This window comes from Xenopus laevis, chromosome 1S (assembly GCF_017654675.1).
Source record: "Xenopus laevis strain J_2021 chromosome 1S, Xenopus_laevis_v10.1, whole genome shotgun sequence".
Lineage (NCBI taxonomy): Eukaryota > Metazoa > Chordata > Amphibia > Anura > Pipidae > Xenopus > Xenopus laevis.
This window is the reverse complement of record NC_054372.1, coordinates 104532163-104554690: the sequence shown is the minus strand read 5'-3', so window position 1 is coordinate 104554690 and position 22528 is coordinate 104532163. Positions and strand designations below refer to the sequence as shown.

Here is a 22528-nt window from a genome sequence, read left to right as displayed (position 1 = left end):
ATTTTTTTTTCAAAATGAATCAGTTAGTGCTGCTCCAGCAGAATTCTGCACTGAAATCCATTTCTCAAAAGAGCAAACAGATTTTTTTATATTCAATTTTGAAATCTGACATGGGGCTAGACATTTTGTCAATTTCCCAGCTGCCCCATCTCATGTGACTTGTGCTCTGATAAACCTCAATCACTCTTTACTGCTGTACTGCAAGTTGGAGTGATATCACCCCCCTCCCTTTTCCCCCCCAGCAGCCAAATAAAAGAACAATGGGAAGGTAACCAGATAGCAGCTCCCTAACACAAGCACACAATAAGCTATACTCTCAAACTGTGAGGACGTGCTGTGAGTGTGCTCTGTGGAAGTGTGTATCCCCAGGCCCTTGCGGGTCTGGGGAGGATAGTTTTCATTTTTTGGAGTGATTCCCCCCTCCCCCCTTTCTTTAATTTCACCCGTGCTTATTTTTTGGACTTTTTGATTTTTTTTTTTCACTTAAAAAACCTTGGGAAGTCTGCTATCTTCCCTCAAGGTGAGAAAAAAACCAGAGACACCCCCTGGGAACATGCAGCGTTCCAGGCTGGGAAGTAGAAGGAGGTCTGCAGAGAGTAATGTAGCAGTACCTGGAGACCGGACAAAAAGGGCAGCAAAAGGGAAGGCTCTGAAAGTTGCTTTGGACGAAAGTGGTCTCTCAGCTGGAGAGACTGAAACTGGTGCTGGCAGCCATCCAGAGAAGGATCCGAATGCAGGAGCTGCTGTGGGAAGCCATAGCAATTCTGCAGAGGAGACGAATGCGGAAATGACCGAAGTCTCGGGGAAAGCACCGCGAGAGTTCGAGTCATCTGGCAGAATGGAGGAAGCAGCCAGCACAATTGCACACAGAGTGGCAGAGAGCGCCCTGCAAGAGCCAAGGTCTCGTCTGATCTCAGAAACATCAATTACAGACACCAGACAGGGGGTGAGTGAATCTGCAAAGAATGTGACTGCAGCTGCAGGAGCTGCAGCTTGTGAGAGGGGGGAAGGGAGCTCAGAGACTTATGTTAATGAGAGGCAGACTATGGACACTGATCTGAGGTCTGTTTCATTAAAAGAAAAAGGGGGAAATATAAGTGGATCTTTTGTGGCAAGTACTAATTTGGATAACTCTGGACATGCAGGGAAGGACAATGAAAGTACTGGGGGAAGTAATGTAATAGAATATGACAAGATCATGAGTGCTTTAAATGAACTTAAATGTTTAGAAACAAAGCAGAATGTACTGACAAAAGGGATTGATGTACTAATTAAGGATTTACGACTGCTTAAAGGAGCCAAAAGGACTTAAATAAGGAAATGGAGGATGTGGAAGTTCAGATTAAAACTGTTCTGGACATTATTGAACCATGGAAGGAACTTTATGCAAATAAAAAACGTTTTGAAGAAATGAAACAAGGGGGTGGGGATGTGGCCACAGAAAGACTTTTTAAAATATCAGAATTATTGAAAGAAAATGCTAACGAAAATGTTTCTCCCCCTAAACAAAAAAATCTTCTGATGATAACGATTTACCATTAATTGTTTTTGATGATCCAATTGAACAGGTTGTTACTGATCCTATGCCAGAAATGAATGTTGATATGCAACCTAATAATATGCCTAATGTTCAGTCTGAAAATGTTGAAAGAAATGCAGATGGTGGAGAAAATAATGCAAATGTTTCTGTGAAACCCAAGGAAGTAGGCAATGTGTGGGGTCAGAAAAAACTGTTTGGGAATGTGCAGACTGGTGGGGAGGAGGAGGAGGATGATTATGGTAAACGTAAAAATGCTGTTAAAATTAAGTGGACAGGAGAGAGGGAAGATTTTCCTAGCAGAAGATTTGTAGGTAAGATTTTGGTGAAGCAGTTACTTGGTTTCTCAGAGGAGGATGTTTATGCTATGATAAGTGTTACAGACATGGAGTTTGATTTGAGCTTTAAGTTGTCGCAGGGACTAGAGGAGTTTTGGCGGAAATACAATTTGACAAAGAATGCTAAGGAATGGGGACAATTTAGAGTTATCCCTATTTCCAAGCCGGAGTATAAAAATGTTACTATTCTGATGAAAAATGAGACTGTGCACCAGGAGGATGTTTTGATCTGGTTAAAGAGACAATGTACTGTTGTATCCCCTCTAGTCAAGATCTATGATGAGGAAGGTTTCTGGGTAGGTGGCTACAAAGTACAGGTAAAATTAAATTCTGAAGGTTATACACAAAGGCATTTACCTACATCCTTTTTCATTGGGAAAGACAGGGGAGTTTGCTTCTATGTGGGACAACCTAAACTCTGTTTTAAATGTGGGGCTAGAACACATTTGGCTAGTAAATGCAGTGTTAAAAAATGTGCCTTTTGTGGAGAAACAGGACATCTTAGTAAAGAATGTGAGCAACAAATCAAATGCAATCTTTGTTTAAAAACCGGCCATGCTTACAGAAACTGCCCAGAAGCCTGGAGGAATGTAAAAAAATCATGTCCTAACATAGAAGAACAATTAAAAGAAAATATGGTAGAAACTGTCCCGGAAAAACAAATACAAGTGTGTAAACAAGCAGAAACTGCAGCACAGAGTAACGTTATCCCAACCCCTAGTGAACAACAGAAAGGGGGAGAATGGAAAGAGGTGAGAAGGGAAAATAAAAAAAGGGGAGAGGTGAGGAGGGAAACCAGAGCAAGGACAGTTGTGAAAAAAAATGTAATCGGCAAAATGACAATCGAGAGCCAAAACAGGTACGAGGTTCTGGGAAAAAAATCATGGGGGGAAGAGGTTGAAGAGTTGGAAAAAATGGAGGAGGAGGAGAGAGAAAAAAGAAAAAATCAAGTACAGGACACGAGCAGGAAAAAAAGTAAAAAAGATCAGGAAGAGGTGCCCCAAGAACTTGAATGGGAGTCCCTAGATGAAGAGGAGATGATGGAGGTAAATCTAGGCCCCAGGGTACAGGTCAAGAGAGTTGGAGATGAGAGTAATGCCCCTAAAAAAAAGAACAATAATGGATTTATCAATTGATTTTTTTACCATAAATACGAACAGTATCAAAAATAAGAAAACGCGTTTTGTTGCATATGAATATCTTAAAGATATAGATGCAGATATCATCTTTTTACAAGAGACAAGACTCATCTCTAAATGATATAAAAGAGGCAAAGAGAGAATGGAGGGAAGGCCTATCCTTCTGGTCCCTGGGCACAGAACCAGCAGGGGGGGTAGGCATTCTATTTAAAGGCAACAGGCATGTAATTCTTAAAAAAAAAATTGATGTTTCAATGGGCAGATGTCTAATATTAGATATTTCATTTGAAAATAAATTGATTAGACTTATCAATGTGTATGGGCCACATACAATTTATGAAAGAAGATCATTATTCAAAGAAATCAAGCCATTCCTTTTCACATCCATCCCAATAATATTCGCAGGAGACTTTAATCAAGTCTTAGGAGAAAAGGATAGTACTGGCAAAATTAATAAATATGAAAGTTTATTTTTTAGAAACTTGATCTCTGATGCAGGTATGGAAGATGTGGCTACTTGCAATGGGAGGGAAGGCCTCCATACATACAGATGCGGTCAGAGAAGCAGTAGGATAGACTTTATATTTGTTAAAAAAGGTGGAGTTCATTCTAACTTTAGAGAGATAGGAGTTGAATTCTCTGACCATGTGGGTCAAGAGATACTAAAGGAGGAGGAGACGAAAGTTGCTTTTAAGGAATTTTTGGAATTGCAAAAAACCAGAATAGATTTTTTTGATTCTGTTGTGGATTGGTGGGACTCGGCTAAGGATTCTTTCCGTACCTTTTTCGCTTCTACCTCTTTTAAAAAAGGGAGGGCCAGAGAAAAAGAGAGTCAATCTTTGAGAAGGAAACTTGAAATTTGTATTTCGAAAGGGGAGGGGGGAGAAAAAGTAAACCAGCTTAAGTATTTGTTGAGACAGCATCAGTATGACCGGTTTAAGTCCCTGGTTCTGGAGAGGGACTATGGGAAATCTTGTTCCCCGGACCCTTTTCAGAATTGTAAGGAGACTGTTAAGAGGAAACTGGTCGAAGGTCTTTACGACCCCCAGGGTAAGTTAGAAAATTCTAGGGAGGGTATCTAGGAGGTTGTGGAGACTTACTATGCTGAACTCTACAGAGAACAAGCTTTGGATGGAAAAAAGATTCAAGCTTTCCTAGAGGCGACCCCAGTCACTGACACTGCTAATTTGGACCTATCCCCTTTGGTATCAGAGATCACAGAGGAAGAAGTAAGACAGGCAATTGATAAACAACAGAAAAAGAAGGCCCCTGGACCAGATGGGTTCACCACGGAATTTTATGTCACTTTTAAGGAAGATCTGGTTCCAGTGTTGGCCCAAGTCTTTAATGCATGTCTGTCAGAAAAACATCAGTCTCCATCTATGCAGTCTTCTTCTCTGATTCTGATATCAAAGGGGAAGGATTCGAGGCACATTGGGAATTGGAGGCCGATTGCCCTACTTAATTGTGATAGGAAGATTCTGGCAAAAATACTTTCACAGAGGTTGGGTGCGGTGGCAGGTCCTCTCTTATCTGCATCTCAATTCTGCTCAATAGAAGGTAGAAGTATTTTTGGGGCTATTCTTTCACTAAGGGAAGCACTGGAGAGATGTAAAGCTTGGAAGTGGGGTAGATACTTTCTGTCTTTAGACCAAGCTAAAGCCTTCGATAAAGTTAATCATGAATATCTATGGGCGGTTTTGCACAGATACGGTATTCCGGAAAAATTCATAAACTGGATTAAAGTTCTGTATAAAGAGGCAAAAAGCTTTCCATTGATTAATGGTTGGAAAGGACTTTTCAGTGAAGGCTGGTGTGAGACAGGGGTGCCCTTTGAGCCCGCTCCTGTATGTCTTTGGATCCTTTCTTGAGGAGACTGCAGGAGTGTGGGCTTGGGGGTGTTCCGTTTCCATTGGGCCAATCCTTTAAGTCCTTCGCCTACGCGGATGATATAACTCTAGTAATATCAAAACCTGAGGAGGAGGGAAAGGTTTTGGAGTGTATCAAAACTACTCTGAGGCCTCAGGATCTCAGATCAATCATGAAAAATCAGAAGCTTTTTGGAGTTTAGACGGGGAACCAAGTTTTAGACTTGAGAAATTCCCAGTAGCCTCAGATCTAGTTAAAATCTTAGGGATCAAATTTGGGAAGGGAGATCTTGATAAGGTAAATTGGGAAGAAAAACTGAATACTGGTCTGGCAAAAGTTCAGCGTTGGAAAGCTTGGAAGCTGACCTATAGAGAAAGGATTGACATTAAGACTTTCTTGATTCCGCTCTTCCTTTTCGTCTCTTATGTCTTCTTGTTGCCAGAATCTTTCTATGCCCGGATCCAGAGCCTCTTCTTCCAAATGCTTTGGGGAAGTAGGCTCAACCCAGTAAAAAGAGGGATTACTTTCCTGCAGAAGAAAAAGGGAGGGTTGGACATGCCGTGTCCTGTGGTTTTCTTCTGCACCATCTTCGGTTCTGATGAATTAAGATCATTGCATAGAAAATTGCTCTATTGGAAAGTTATAGACTTACATTTTGCATCTCCAATAGGAGTAAAAGATTGCCCGGAAGAGACTTTGGCAGAAAGCATTAAGTTTCTTACACATAAAAGAATTCCAAGGAAATTTTGGGACACTGCATGGCTGTCGTTACAGGGCAAGATGTATGTGAGAGGCAATTTAAAATACCTCAATGTGGTAGACAGAGTGTCCATGGGGATGTAAAGTGGATGAATCTCAAGAGCATTTTCTTGTAGATTGTCCAGTTTCTAGCTCATTAGGAGAAAAATTGGCAAGACCTATGAACCTAAATCTAATAAAAGATTTAGATTTTGCAGAATTTTCTTACGGAGTGGTCAAAGGTAATAGAACTGGTGGAAGAAACAAAAACACTTTGTACATCATTATTGCAGTATTACGAAATCACCTGTGGCACATGAGGTGCAGAATGACTACAAGTCAGATTGAAATGTCAGTAGAAGCGGTAACAGAGGCAATCGGTAGAGATGTCACTTTTATTAAGTCAAAAGAATTTGAAATTTCAGAGACACATAAAAAAATGTGGGAAGGACTTTGTTTTTCTTGCTGAAATGTAATATGAAAAATGTAATATGTGACTGATTGTAACTTTTTTCTAGTTTGATTTATTGTAAATCTGAATATTTTTAAATAAAATTCCCTAACATAAGATAAGAGCTGCCTGGTAGATCTAAGAACAACACTCAATAGTAAAAACCCATGTCCCACTGAGACACATTCAGTTACATTGAGAAGGAAAAACAGCAACCTGCCAGAAAGCATTTCTCTCCTGAAGTGCAGGCACAAGTCACATGACATGGGGCAGCTGGGAAATTGACAATATGTCTAGCCCCATGTCATATTTCAAAATTGAATATAAAAAAATCTGTTTGCTCTTTTGAGAAATGGATTTCAGTGCAGAATTCTGCTGGAGCAGCTCTATTAACTGATTCATTTTGAAAAAAATTTTTTTTCCCATGACAGTATCCCTTTAATTTTAGCCTTTCCTTCTCCTTTAAAGAATTGCATAAATCCATTTTTATCAGAACAGAAGAGGTATAATTCATTATACACAATTTTAAGAAAAGGTTGTTTTATAGTGTGCGCCATTAAAGAGGAGGGGTGAGCATGCCCCAGACCTGCAGCTTGAGGAGGAAGTAGTACCAACAAGAATTTTGGCAGGCAATCACAGATCTCAAGAACAAACTTGTGTAAGAATTGAAGGCTTTATTTTAAACAGAGTAGGACACGTGTTAGTCCTAATCATAGACCTGGTTGGCACATGATACAAACTACATGAATCATTAGGAAGGGGCCAAAAACAACAAATAGTAAGCCAGTAAGCACAGGTATGGGATCCATTATCCAGAATCTGTTATTCAGAAAGCAAGGGGAAGGTTATTATTCTATTTAAATCATTGCCTTGTTACATAGTTAAAATGGTGTTAAAAAAGACAACATCCATCAAGTTCAACCATATGGTTTGGTCCAGTAGGTAGGTGTGGTGTGATATATTTGGGGTGTTGCTTGAACTGAAGAAACTATCTATGGCTCAGAGCAGTTATAGGAATGCCAAACAAACTCCCTTGAAATAAATAGCCTTTACAGAGAACTTGAGGCCAAATGTAGAATATGCTGGTATTAGGCACAAATATGTCCCCAGAACTGTTGAAATCAGCATGCCTTTATTATTCATTTGCCATTGTATCTGAATATAGTTTAATTGATTAGAGGAGAGTATAAGATTTTATTGACCAGCTTGCATATAGCTAAATTGTGACTGATTTTGTGAAATTTCTAAATGTGTTGATATCTTCAAAAATCTGTAGATGTGGTAGATCTTGTGGGCTATATTTCCACACACTGAAGCACCAGTATCATCGATAAGCACCAGAAAAGGTCTTCCTCAGCAAACACATGATTCTGTTACTGACATGCATGTGGTTGAGCACTTTTGTCATTTACCTTAACTCCTACAGGGAGGCAAGGCAGGGACTTAGGTAAAGGTGGGCAGAATGGAAGCTAGTGTAGGGGCTACCCAAGCAAATGCATGCCAGGTAGCGAGGCCTGTTAGTAGGCTTAGGTCTGACCTAGCTCCCTATGCAGAAGTAAAGTTGTGCAAAGTGGTAGTGGAAGGTCAGAGAATTGGACACCTCTGTAAGTTGGTCCCCATGAAGCTTTTGGGAAAGCCATGCAACATGGGCTACTAAAAGTAAGAGCTGTGTCTGCGAACGGCTGACTGTGAATAGGACTGTAGGACTGTGAAAGCTTCACCAAGTGCCACCATATAAAATTTTGGTCACTGCAACTGTATGAAGGCCTGAAAAAATGTATACATGCGTAAATATTTTCCTGTTAAGACCAGAACTAAATTAGTAGTTGAAAAGGGTTTTCTTGTACCTTGCTATGCGCTGAATAGGGGTCTCTAATCAGTTATTTGGCTTAAAAAGGGAGTCTTGAACCCCAAGTCTGAAAACCACAGAAAAAAGTCTAGGTTCCAGTAAGCCTGGATGGCAGGGCTGGGTTGCAGACATAGGGTGTTAATCTACTTTCAGTAAGGACACTATGGAAAAAGGAGAATAGTTTTAGTATGTTGTGTGTAAAGCACAAATGTACAATAATGCGCATATGTCATTGGCAGAGGTGATTTCCTGTAATTGTAGCAGATATAGACGGGCTAATGGCCTTGCGAGGACTACAGAACATATGTAAATGTATAGCTTGGGTATCTATATGGTTGAGTAGCTCTCTGCAGATCATTATGTAATGATAACATGTGTGCAACAGTCTGAGCATGTGTAAAGCAGTCAGCAGAAAAGGTGTTCACCACATTCACATTGATGCCATGCAAGACGTTCCCTGCCTATTTTTAGAGATTTTCCATGTGTAAAAATCATAGTTCCTCTTCGTTAATCCTTTAAGTACTATAGATTTTAATATTTAGGATATTGGTCCTAAAGTACCATAGTGCCAGCACTGCATAAACTCTTATGTCTCTGGTTGTCCCTTTAATCTATGCAGATATTTGTGGTTACTGGCAACAAGGTCACTGGCACAATAAAGGGTAGATAGATATTGCTATATCATTATCATTGGCTTTTTATTTCTACTGGAGAAAAAAACACCCATTGATACTGGCTTAGGAGTGTAGCAAAATTAGTAGCACAAGATTGGCTGTTGTTGGACATGTGACCACCTGATAACTAATTTACCTTTTAATAATCAGCTGTTATTTCTGATAATATAAGATATTCAGTTACTATAAATTTCTATATTTTGAAAAAATCAATTGGTTTGTTTTGCCCTAGCAATTGTATAGACTTACCATCGTCCACCATTTGCTTGCAGTCTGTCTAAGATTAAGTACAGATATGCTTAAAATAAGGCTTGAACATGGGAACTCTCTTTACTTTTAATAAGGGCTTTATAACCTTATGTTTTTTTAAGGGAATCCGGAGTAACTGGCTACCTTTCTTCTCTATTATTATGCCCCATAGCCACACCTAACCTTCCTTATCTATTTTTACTCTTTTATTGCAGCCTCTTTAGCCAGATGTGCTTTATGTCTTTGTCATTTACTAGACAGAATTGCAAAAATGTGACCCTTAATGTTCATTCAAAGAGTTATTGTCACTGGTACAAGTTTTTCACATTGCATATTGCCCAATTTTTCTGTGTGTTTTTAATTCCATTATACAACAGTGTGCTTCTTTAATAATAAGTATCCACAGATGTATTGAATAATATGGATGGATGTTCTGGGATATGGATGCTTTGCAATAAATGGAAGACCAATAATTTCTTATCCTTGTTGCAGACGACTTAAAGGAACAGTTCAGTTCAGTATAAAAAAAAAACTGGGTAAATATATAGGCTGTGCAAAATAAAAAAAGTTTCTAATATAGTTAGTTAGGCAAAAATGTAATGTATAAAGGTTGAAGCAGTGCCAGGCCAAATCAGCTGGGCGCCCTAGGCAACCCGGCTGACTACGTAGCCCCCTTTTCAAGCGTGCTTGGGGCATGCGCAGAGGCGCGGGCGCATGCGCAGAGGCGCGCATGACGAGGAATCCAGACTCAAGCGTGTGCGCGCGCATGCGCACGCATGACAGTAATACCACAGCTGCTGCCTGTGGTGGGGGACACGAGTCAGAGCACAAGCGCATGTGTGTGTGCGTTTGCGTGGAAAAGCGCAGGAACACATTAAACAGACAAGAGGAGCTGCTCGAGATGTGAGACAAAAGGGTCTGAGCTAGGGGAAGGCGGCAGAAGAGATACCTGCCTGGCGCCCCTCCACCTTTGCGCCTTAGGCATGTGCCTCTTCTGTCTACCCCTAGTTCCGGCCCTGGGTTGAAGTGAGCGGATGTCTAACATAACAGAACAGAACATTCTGCTTTTCAGCTCTCTAACTCTGAGTTAGTCAAAGACTTTAAAGGAGAAACAATCCTTTTACTAAAAAAAACCTACCCCTACCCCACATAGACCCCCCCTCCCTCCTACCGCCAGCCTAGCTGCCCCTGTGAAAATGCCCCTAACTTTTTACTTACCCCTCGGAGCAGAGTCACAGCATCGGAGCCATCTTCTGGGTCTTAGGTAAGCTGAGACGGAGACTGCTGGCAAATCGGCGCATGCGCAGTTGGAACGGAAAATGGATGGAAATTACAGAAATGGACGGTAATTGCCGAAGCGCCTGAAGAAGACATGAAGACCTGGAAGATGGCTACAGTGAATTCTGATGCTGTTACTCTGCTCCTAGGGCTAAGTAAAAAGTTAGGGGCATTTTCCCAGGGGGGCAGCTAGGCTGGGGGGTGGAGGAAGGGGGGTCTACATGGGGTGGGGGTACGTTTTTTTTTTGGTAAAGGGTTTGTTTCTCCTTTAAGGGGGGCCACATGGAACATAACTGTTCAGTGAGCTTGCAATTGATCCTTAGCATGCAGCTCAGATTCAAAAGCAAAGTTATGACCCATGTGGCCCCCCTCAAGTCACTGATTGGTTACTGTCTGGTAACCAATCAGTAGAAACCAAGAGAGCTGCAAAGCAGGAAGTTGTAGCAACAAGCTAATTGCATGAGATCAGTACTGCTGTTCCTCAGAACATTGCCACCATATATAGGCTACCGTACCTGCCTCATTGTTCCTTCTAAAGCAGGCCATGTATTATTTGGTATGCATTAACTTAATGGGATGTCATTTTTAGAAATACTTCTGCAACTGATACATAACACAATGAAGATCTAAGTATTTATTGCTATTATATTTTATATTGACAAGCCGTTTCAATGCTTTATGAATCATGTGACTATTTTGCAATAAAAACTCCTTAGACTCCACAAGAGCCTGCTTACAGCCTGGCTACATAATTATTTAGGCAAGAGAGCATCTTGGAATGTAACTTCCAATGCACCGATAAATATTCTGGAGGTAGCCAGATCAGTGTTAGTGGAATCATGTCTAGGAAGCAAAATGGTAGCCCATTTTAATGGCTTCAAAAGTTTCAGAAAAAAATGGGACTGTAAAGATTCCTCAAATTCCCATCTGGAATCAAAATATTATTTTTAGAGAATCTCTGCAGAAGATGATATACCCCACACCTCTCGTTTATCCTGAAATGCCTTCATTCCACCCACTGGGTAATTTATCTTGGTGACTTCTAAGAAATGTAATGAACTATAAAATTCTGACTTGCTCAGACTTGCCTGAAAAACTAATGGTCAGAATCTCTTCTGGTACTTTTTCCTAACAGAATGAAATATCTGATGACAGGCAGTGAAGGGCACTCCAAACATGTGAAGAAATGAAGAAAATTACATAATTATGTGAAAGGACACATAATGGTAAGTTTCAGAGTACTACTGGATTTACTTATATATAGTAAGATTGCCTAAATATCCCTACAGACCAATTATAAGCTTAAACATGCATTCTTACTTCAATTGGGAGATGACGCCCTACTAAGGTTGCCACCTCTGCTGGCAGCTAGACCCGAACAAAGGGGACAGGGGCAGATAGCATTGGGGTTTGGCAGTGATGTTGGTGTGGGCATGATAACATCAGATGTGGGTACAGTGATGTCTGTTGAGTTATGACATGTGGGTGGAGTTATTTGACCAATCAATGTTGTAAATACAAGGATTATTGCCCGGTAAATATTATATACAGGTTTGGTAACAAGGAGCATGGGAGTACAGGTATGGAATCCATTATCCAGAAAGTTCTGAATTGTGATCTAATCCAAATTTTAAAAATGATTTCCTTTTTCTCTGTAATAATAAAACATTTTCTTGTACTTGATCCAAACTAAGGAATAAATAATTCTTATTGGAAGCAAACCCAGTCTGCTGGGTTTATTTAGGGACATATTTATCAAGGGTCAAATTTGGATTTGAAATAAGTTCGAAATTCAAATTCAAAAAGACCAACCGAAATTCAGTTGAAGTTTATTTTGGTCAAATAGGTTCGTTTTCGATCGAATAGGTCTGTATTCGGACAAATTCCAATTGTACGAATCGAAGGAATAGCGTATTTGATCGAATTCGATCCGAAGTTTTTTGATTTTTTAAGTCCACCAATTGACTCTCCCATAGGCTAAAACAGCAATTTGGCAGGTTTTAGATGGCGAGTGGTCTAATTTTTTAAAGAGACAGTACATGATAAATTTCGATATTCAAATTTTTTTTTCAAATTCAAATCGAATTTGGACTATTCCCTAGTTGAAGTACACAAAAAATAGCTCAAAATTCAAAAATCTGCCCCTAATATTTACTAGACTTAAGGTATGAAAATCCAAATACCTGAAAGATCTGTTATCCGGAAAACCCCAGGACCCGACCATTCTGGATAACAGGTCCCGTACCTGTACTGGGTTTTTTCTAATCAAAGCCAGGCCAGACCCGACAGGTGCCCTAGGCAACCTGGGCACATAGGCAAAGTAGTATTTTTGCACGCATGCGAGTGCGCATGCGCACATGCGCAGAAGCGTGAATCGCTGTGCACGCATGTGCAGAAGCGCACATACACAAGGAGAGATGCGACCGGACATGGGGTAGGCGACAGAGCAGGTATGTGCCCTAGGCACGTGCCTACTCTGCCTACCACTTGGCCCGGCCCTGCTTCTGATTAACAACAAAGAACATACTGATTGACTCTTTTTAAGTAAAAATATAATACAGCTAATGTGGGCAAGAGGGTTTCTCTTGGTTACCCAATCTTACATTTTACAGACTTACAAAGCTCACATATGTTATTCACCTTCTGTCTGCTAGGAGAAAAGCACTATACATCACTTTATGCTACTTCCTGTCTCAGTAACCACAATAGTGTTCCCAACTTATGACCAACCACAATATATTTATATATATATATATATATATATATATATATATATATATATATATATATATATATATATATATATATATATATATATGCAGCAGTAGTTGTCATTAACACTTTCACTAAACTTTTATTGCCAGATGAACATTTTGTGCTCTTTCAGTTTTGGGGCCAAGATATCAACATATTGTATTTTTCAGGGCAACCTAAGCTTTCAAAATATACTATTTGTGATTCAATTCTGGTTGTGTAATAAGATATAAGCTTCTAAATGTCAAAAAATTAAAACAAACAAACAAACAAAAAACAACATATTATTCCATAATACATACCTCCCAACATTTTGGAAGTAAAAAGAGGGACAAAATTTTTTTTTCCGCATGTAGCGCAGCAATTTTTTGACCACACCCCTTTCTGTGGCCACACCCCCTAATTACCATGTTTGTTTTACAAAATTTGGCAGGTTATGAAAGTTTGAAAATATTTCTCCTTATCTAAACTGTGTTTTTGTGTCTTAAGTGAGAAACTGTTTTTTTTTCTGGCTGTTCAGTGCAGAGAAAAGAGGGACTTTCCAGTACAAATGAGGGACTGCAGGTTGAGCTGTCAAAAGAGGGACTGTCCCTCCGAAAAAGGGACAGTTGGGAGGTATGCATAATATAAACACATATAGTAGAAACATAATTTATATTATACATAAAAATACAACTGATTTGAAAAGTCCCATGTCTCTTGAGATTTCTGAATTTTACAGGTCAAAAACTGCAGTACACAACCACAATTCTCCACAAATCTGCATACTTCAGATATCAAGGACAAAAATTCCACTAACAACAAGTTTAACCCAGCAAACCATACAGTAAGTAAATTCATCTTTCTACTCCAAATTACCCAGTCAGAATGTTTTCCTACAGTTACAGGGTTTTATAACACTTTCTGACATTTAAAAAAAAAAAAATCACCTCAAACCTTCATTTGCAGCATTGTCACTCTCACGTCATTAGGTACCAAGATAAATCACACTAAATATGAAGGTCAGGGGTCTGCTGAACAGTTTTCTGCCCAATGTGCAGAGGTTTACATAAGAATGTGGCCTCTAGGGGCCCACACAATGAAGACATCCCATATGGTCTATCAATTCTGTTGTTCCAGCTACTGCAAAATCACATTTACCACATTTTATGTGGGATAAAACTACAAACATTAAAGTTTACCCCAGAAAGTTATTAATGTTTGGAAAGTACACATTCCCCCAAATCCAAAATGGCTAAATATATCTTTCTATTCCAAGTTACCAACCCGCAAAGCTTTGCTAAAGTTGGCTGAAAAAATCTGAAAATCACCTCAAATCTCACCTCTACTTTGAAGCATCTTATATCCCACATATAACTATGCACCAAAATAAATCACCCTAAATATGAAGGCCAGGGGTCCACTGAACAGTTTTGATGCCCAACCAAAGTTATAGCTCAACACCACAGTTGAATAAATTAAGATGCCACTGAAACAATAAATACAGCAAATTGTATCACTAATCAGCAAATATAAAAAAAACTTGTGAATACAGTTTAAATGCTTACAGTGTTTTAGAAAGCTGCCACTGACTCCTGCTTCTCTGTTACTGTCACTGCAGGTGCAGCTGCTCCTCTCTGACTACTCTGGTTGTCGAAGAGATAAGGAGAGAGGCGGTGGGGCTTCACACTTCAACAACAAGTGAAATGAGCTGGAGATTTCAACTGATAATGCAGACACCACAGCAGGCTGAATGCTGGGACTGATGTAGGTTATTCTAGGGGACTATTTAGAGCAATATAGAGATAGTAAAAAAAAAAGTTTACTTATTCTTTAAGTGACCACAAATACTTCAGGCTGTTTCCTCTCTCACATTGTAGCAGAGAAAATGTTACAAACTGCGAATAAAGATTTTTTAAAAAGATTTTATTATGGCTTCATTTACAAGTTTATCTTACTGGATTGCCTCTATTACTGTTACTTATCACCATTACCATACCTCCCAACTGTCCCGTTTTCAGTGGGACATTCCCGCTTTCAACCCGCAGTCCCGCATTTGTACTGAAATGTCCCGACTTTCTCTGCACTATACAGTTAGAAAAAGATACAAAGTTTCTAACTTAATTGTCGTTTGGCAGAGAGCCCAAAACAGCCACCAGGTGCAGCCAAGATACTTTGTAATACTTTTGAGATAAGCAAATAAATAATTGTAACAATTTAGATAAGGAGGTCCCTTGGGAAAAGTTAGACTCGCAGTTTAAAAGGCAATTTACCTTAATTAACAAAACTGTAATAACTGAAAAACAAACACAGAAATAGGTTCAACTTTCATAACCTGCCAAATTTTGTAAAATTAACATGATAATTAGGGGGTGTGACCACAAAAAATGGGTGTGGTCAAAAAATTGCTGCGCTACAAGCTTTTTTTGTCCCTCTTTTAATTTACAAAATGTTGGGAGGTATGCATTACTGTTATTTACTGCTAATGCCAGTGACTGCACGGGGTGATCTCCCCACTGGGAAAGGTAAAAAGATGTGAAAACAATGTCAAAAAGCAATGATTTGTAACTGCAAATATCTTTTAACCTTTCCAGTACTTTTGTGTACACTGGCACATAAGTGCATTTTCCTATTTTCAGTTCAGAATATATCCTTACCAAAATGAAAAAGGTTTGATCACTTCCAATTCAAAAAATTATATTTTGCTTTGCTCAAAATGAATATGCTTTCCTCATAAAATGTATCAATTCAAGCAAGAAACAAATTACTATTTAAATTAGATTAAATAAACAAGGAAATATTGGTTATTGTTCAACTTTCCGCCAGATTTAGAAACTAGACAATATTTCCATAGAGCTCCCATAGACTGCTTTGTGCTGCAGAAAAAATGCTGACACTTGGAGACCCTGTATTTAAAGGAGATATATACGATAAATGAACCCCCCCTGATTTTGTAGGCAATAATGTATACTATATGGTGCCTGTTTTACTTTTGGGTGCAAATAAATATTGATTTATAAAAAATGGCTCCTATATTGGAGCTCCCCATATATGTTTTCTGGTCCCTGTTTGTGTTTGTGTGTGGGTGTGTCCTAACAGTCCCTGCTAAAAGAACAGTAGTAGTGGAACAGTCAATCATCATCATCATCATTTATTTATATAGCGCTGTCAAGATACGCAGTGCTTTTCACAGCTCTGCAGTCAAACAAACAAAGACAGGCTTTAGTTCCCTATCAGGTCAGCCTAGCTACTGCAATGTGCTGAGTGCCGCCGGCTCCCCTGCACAGCCAGAGAATTCAGCAGACAGGAAGTGGAACAGATGGGCGGGACTAGTGGGAATTTTGTCAAAAATTTTCAATAAAATAAGCAGAAACAGTACTTTTTAAAGCACATTCCTTCTATATCTAAATGAGTAAAATGCACTGGTAAATTCTTGTTTTTTTACATAAAATGTCTCCTTTAATCCTTCGCAAGAACTTATCATTTTTCATAAAACGCATGGATTCTTGATACATAGCAGCATAGTAAGTTAGGTTGAAAAAAGACACACATCCATCAAGTTCAACCTTAAGTCTATATATAACCTGCCTAACTGCCAATTTGCCTCAGAGGGGGAAAAACTCCTTCCTGACTCCAAAATGGCAGTCGGACTAGTCCCTAGATCCACTTGTACTATGAGCTATCTTCCATTACCCTGTATTCCCTCACTTGCTAAAAAGCCATCCAACCCCTTTCTAAAGCTTTGTAATGATATTATTGAAAGGCTGTAGTCCTGTTTTAAATACTTTTTTCCAACTATGCGAAACACAATAATCTTATTTTTTAATGTAATCTTTTTATTTGCTCTTAATGATAGCTAGGACATCTGGTTATAAATGATAAAGGCTTCTAATCAAACGTCAGAACAGCAGAGAGAAATATTGGAAGATCAAGGGACACATTCTGGAAGAAACAGACGTTCTCTCTAAGATTCTGGAGCATACACTTGTATTTACTCCTAATGAAAGTATGTTGCAGCTCTTTTATTTCTGTTTACATCAACTGGAAAATTTGTTATGGTTACATTATGAAATCAGTGTTCTTTTAGTAGTGTTATGCATCTGTTTTCTTTCCGTTTTTTCATAGCTCCTTTTTTCAGCTTTTGGATAATGTATGTGAAGATTTTTTTTTAAACAGTTGATATTCTTAAACAGACTGATCAAGGGAAGCAATTATACAAATATATTGGCTATTTTTACTTAAATGTATTTTTTCAAACCAATGACTGGTGTCTTCATTTGCAATGAGTAACATAACCCTAAATACACTGATATAAATTTAGATCACTCTAAGTTGTTTGAGAGCTACTGTCCATTCCAAAAAGCTCCTTGACCGTACTTTAATGTGATGTTTTATTTTTGTGTGTATCTGTAGAAATAAGTCAAGTCAACTGGACTTACTGTGTTTTTTCCCTTAAAGACGTTTCACCAGTCATCCAACTGGCTTTCTCAATTCAGAATAACTTGTAAATAGGATCTTTCTTCTGCAATATAAACTTCTGGAATGTTGCTCCAATCAGCATAAACCTCTTCCGGGCCCAGAAGAGGGTAGTTACATTACTGCCCTTGAATTTAATTTAAGTTGTCAGATTCAGCTGGTTGAATTAGTGACATACATTTGTGATCAAAATGAATAAAGTTTGTGATGAACGTGGTTTCTGTCTTTTATTTGAAATTATGGTAGAAGGAATCAGTTAATAAAATTACAAATTACAATTAAAATCCTTAATCTGTAAGCATGAGGGTGATGGGGAATGTGGGCACTTTCTTATACACAGCTCATTGGGGCTAATTTACTAACATAGGTGCTAATGGACACCAGCAAATTTGCCCATAGCAATCAGTCAGCATTCTTTTTGCTCTGTCAACTGCAAGCAGTAAAATAAAAGCACAGGTCTAACTTTTTGCTGCACCAATTCTAGTACAGCAGCCTCATTATCTCTATTTAAACAATTATCCATAATTACAGGGGAAGGGAAATAGTGAGGATAAAAACTAAATTTAGATCAATTCGTGTTTTATAACTTATGATTTTATTAAATGAATATGCAGAATATATTTTAATAAGCTGGAGAGAATTCAGAGACGTGCACTAAACTGGAAGAGATGGAAGACTTAAAACTATGAGACCAGACTGTCACTGTAGGCTTGTTTTTCACTGGATACACTTACATGTATATTAGTGGGCATTATTGACAGATAGCAGGGGATCTTTTTTCCCATTGAAAAGTTTAATGAGCCAGAGGCAATTTCATTTGAGCAGCATTGGTTCTTCACAGTGAGGTTGTGATGGCAGATTCTGTTAATCCCTATGACTTTCTGAAGTATAACTTCCAAGGGTACTATATATAAATAAAAATGTTTTATTGAATGACTAACGTTTCGGCCTCTCCGAGGCCTTTCTCAAAGTACGGAAAATCACAATATAAATGCCTTTAATACACATGACGGCGGGAAACGTTAATTGGCTGACCTAACAACATCGTCATCAGATAGTTGAACTACACGTATAACCATTACAAAAAAACATTACAAAACAACAAATTACATATATTGCGTCAATACTGCTATAAAACCCTTTTCATTTGGCTAGACCTTTTCTGCGATATATATATATATATATATATATATATATATTGTTGCAAATATAAACAAATTGCAATATGTTCTTTAATCTAACACATAGGGGCCCATTTACTTAGCTCGAGTGAAGGAATAGAGGAAAAAAACTTTGAATGTTTTTTTTGGCTACTTCGACCATCGAATGGGCAACTTCGAATCGAACTAAAAATCGTTCGACTATTCGATAGTCGAAGTACTGTCTCTTTAAGAAAAAACTTTGACCCCCTAGTTCGTCACCTAAAAGCTACCAAAGTCAATGTTAGCCTATGGGGAAGGTCCCCATAGGCTTTAGTAGCTTTTTTTCGTTGAACAAAAATTGTTCGATTGATGGATTAAAATCCTTCAAATCTAACGATTCGAAGGATTTAATCGATTGATTAAACGATTTTTTGTTTGATCGTTCAAATAGCTCTAAATCCTTTGACTTCGGTATTCGAAGTCGAAGGATTTAACTTCGACAGTCGAATATCGAGGGTTAATTAACCCTCGATATTCAACCTAAAGTAAATTTGCCCCCTAATATGTTCATATTATGTTTGTCATATAAACATAAAAATAACCAAAATATAATTAAATAATATGGCCTTCCCAACACTATCCATTTTTAAAGCGCACGCCATTATCTTGGATATGAAAATCGTTAACAGACATGATGCCAAAATCCGAAGAAATCAACATGGTAGCACATCTGTTATCCTATAAAAAAAATACCCCGGCACCTGGTGTATATTTGCGTCCAATTAAATGATAGAGTTCATGGAAAAAAACATATTTTATTTGCAGTACACGTGGGAGTTTTTGCAAGCTGCTATTACACACAGAATACAGTTATAATGAATGCAATTTCAATAAACTAGATGTAAAAAGATACCTGATGATTTTTCTAATTAAGTAAATTAGGCAACAATTAAAAAGCAATAAATTTAAGCCTGTAAGAAGTTTAAATAAGAGTAATTAAGATCAGCATATTTTCCCAATACAAATGACAAAAAGGAAACTTTTTGCAACTTTTACAGGACTAATGAATGAATTACTGCAGTGCATTTGTGTTATTGACAATAGTAGACAGAAATATTTCTCAAAGCAACAGTTCAGTGTAAAAATAAAAACTGGGTAAATAGATAGCATGTGCAAAAAATGTTTCTAATATAGTTAGTTAGCCAAAAATGTAATGTATAATCTATAAAACCTGGAGTGACCGGATGTCTAACATAACCGAACAGAATATAACTTCCTGCTTTGCAGATCTCTAAGGAATTAGTCAGCAAATTTAAGGAGGGCCACATGGGACAAAACTGTTCAGTGAGTTTGGAATTGATCCTCAGTGTTCAGCTCAGATTCAAAAGCAACAGTTATGACTCATATGGCCTCCCCTCAAGAGAGCTGGCTAATTTTCTGGCTATTATGTTAGACATCCTCTCACTCCATTACATTTTTGGCTAACTAACTATATTAGAATTTTTTATTATTTTGTACAGCCCAAGGAGCACTGATGTGTAGTCCCACACCACTTTTATTTGTTTGTGACGGTTCTCATTCATCCAGGTCATAGTATATCTACAGTGATATGTCTACAGACAGCCATGTTTCTGCTTGTAGAGTTTATCCTTGTACTTGAAATAGGTGGTACTCAAGCATAGGTCAAATAAGGAACACACTTGATCTGGGTTAAGTTTTGTTGCCAAGGGTGTTGTCTTGTAGAACTGTTGTAGCAAACCTATAGTCTTCCACATACAATGTTGTTTTAGCACATCTCCCTGGATGGTTTAATAACACCTCATAGCTCCAATCATGCTAATACAATCAACACCATATCTTCATGTCTTTGACCCCATGCTGGTTTTACTAAACAGATTATGCTAATTGAAGTAAGAATCCAGGGTATATAAAACCACAAATATTTTTGTACAGGTCATTCTGAATTGAGAAAGCCAGTCAGATGACCAGCCAAAATACAGCAAGTCCAGTTGATTTGACTTATTACTCTTTTATTTGCTGCTCATCTGCAGCCTAATCAGACAGCTGCCTGTAGCTGGGCAACTGAAAACCCCTAAATGGTGTATGGAAGGAGGGCCCACCCTGCTCTCCTCCATTCACTCCAGGGACCTATCTATCTAGCTTTTCCAGAGCCAGCATAACACAGCCTTACACTATACATTTCCCCTGGAATTAACAGTTTACCAGCTTCAGCACTGGTGAACAATAAACATAACCATGATCTAGAGTCCTACATCTGGTCTACACTACTGGTTGGTTACGGCAGCGTGAAGAGGGGGATTTATATCAAATTTGTTGATACTTGTTTTTTTCTTTTCAGACCCTTTACTATTCAGCTATATTTTTTATTTCACCCAGATACAGATTAGATCATTTAAATTTCAAGCCTGGGAACTGCATATCTACACATGACTGAATGTTAATTTTAGGCAAACGTATTCTTTAAAGATACTTAGTATTTCACAGCAAACCCCAATATCCATGAAAGTGTCTCACTAATGTACAAAGAGAGTCTCATCTAATGTACATTAGCTGTACACAGGAATACAGTACACTGTACTTGCATATTTATTCATAAAGTAACTACAGTACTTATACCCACCTAAAATTTTATTGATGGTTATGTGCAGAAATGATACAGTAACATATATTTAACTACACATATACACTGTAGGCTAAGTATGTGGTGCATAAGCTTTAAAATAATAAATAAAGTGCGATAGGTTAGCTGTAATTAAAACGTAATCAATTGTGCGCCAAATTATACCAAATAAATGCAAATTATGTTGTAATAATGCTAAGTTTTAAATTCTTGTAAAATCTTGTCAAAGACCTTAAGAGTCCATAATGATTTAACAATACAAACTACATACAATTTTTGCTGTTAAAATTCCCTTTTGGTATGACAACCACTTGGCGCAATGCATTTACTTGGAGAAAGAGGCCATTGACCTATACCTTAAAGGACAAAGAAACCATCATTCATTAGAGGTGATAATGTGATAGGCACCCCCCTCCGCCTTGAGTGAATTAAATCACTAGATTTTTTCCCCTGCCTTTAAAAAAATGGCCCAGGCCTGGGGGTCTTTATATAGCAGTATCACACAGCCATCTTACCTATGGCTTACTCTGTAACTTTACTGAGCTGTGCATGTGCAAGCTTGTGTGTGTCTATAATAGGGAAAACAAGTAAAATGCCAGCTCTGCAAAGAAAGTAACCCGAATCACTGGCTTACAAGGAAAAATCTAGTGATTTAATTTACTAGCATGTTGCCCCTCTTCCAATGATTAGGGTTTCCTTGTCCTTTAATAAACTTTCAAAGGAAAGATAAAAACATTATTTTACTGTAATTTGCTATATATTGGATAGCCTGTACTAGGAACATGAGTGTATGTTTACAAATACTGACACTCAATGGTCCTAAATACTCACTACACTATCATCCATCCATGTAGCATAGTTACAGACACATTACAGTTCTCACTGGAACAGATCTATGCAGTGTTTTGGCAATATATATATATATATATATATATATATATATATATATATATATATATATATATATATATATATATATATATATACACACACACACACACACACAAACCGTGACCTGGTGCACTCAGAACACCTGTTAATGCCTAGGTGCTGGTACAAATGATATAATATTAAACAACAAAACCAGTCCATACTCATAGGTCTTGTAAAGTGAAAAAAAAGTTGTGTTTATTCAACGTTTCGGCTCATGTACGCGAGCCATCGTCAGGAAATCAGGACTTCCTGAGGACGGCTCGCGTACATTTTTTCACTTTACAAGACCTATGAGTGCGGACTGTTTTTGTTGTATATATATATATATATATATATATATATATAATATATATATATATATATATATATATATATATATATAACAAACAAGGGAAAGTTGTGCTCACCACTAGTTTTTAAAATCATTAGGCGGGGGTGCAATGAGGGTGTGACCACAAAATACATATAGACAAATACAAGA

General features: G+C 38.1%; 1 protein-coding gene across 1 annotated transcript; it reads left to right on the top strand.

Moving 5' to 3' along the window:
* Positions 1-264: 264 nt before the first annotated feature.
* LOC108703698 lies at positions 265-17547 on the top strand. The gene is made up of 5 exons (XM_041580064.1): positions 265-946; positions 13397-13491; positions 13598-13702; positions 14477-14622; positions 16712-17547. The coding sequence occupies exons 1-4, from the start codon at positions 554-556 to the stop codon at positions 14619-14621; spliced, it is 738 nt and encodes a 245-aa protein (XP_041435998.1). The 5' UTR covers positions 265-553; the 3' UTR covers position 14622; positions 16712-17547.
* The last annotated feature ends 4981 nt before the right edge of the window (positions 17548-22528 follow it).

What these genes read in the sequence shown, in the direction of transcription:
- LOC108703698 (XM_041580064.1), top strand. Translation starts at nt 554, where the DNA reads ATGCAGCGTTCCAGGCTGGGAAGTAGAAGGAGGTCTGCAGAGAGTAAT. An exon ending in TTACAGACACCAGACAGGGG is followed by an intron (nt 947 to 13,396) that starts GTGAGTGAATCT and finishes CTGGCTGTTCAG; the next exon opens with TGCAGAGAAAAGAGGGACTT. An exon ending in TTAACCCAGCAAACCATACA is followed by an intron (nt 13,703 to 14,476) that starts GTAAGTAAATTC and finishes CTGTCACTGCAG; the next exon opens with GTGCAGCTGCTCCTCTCTGA.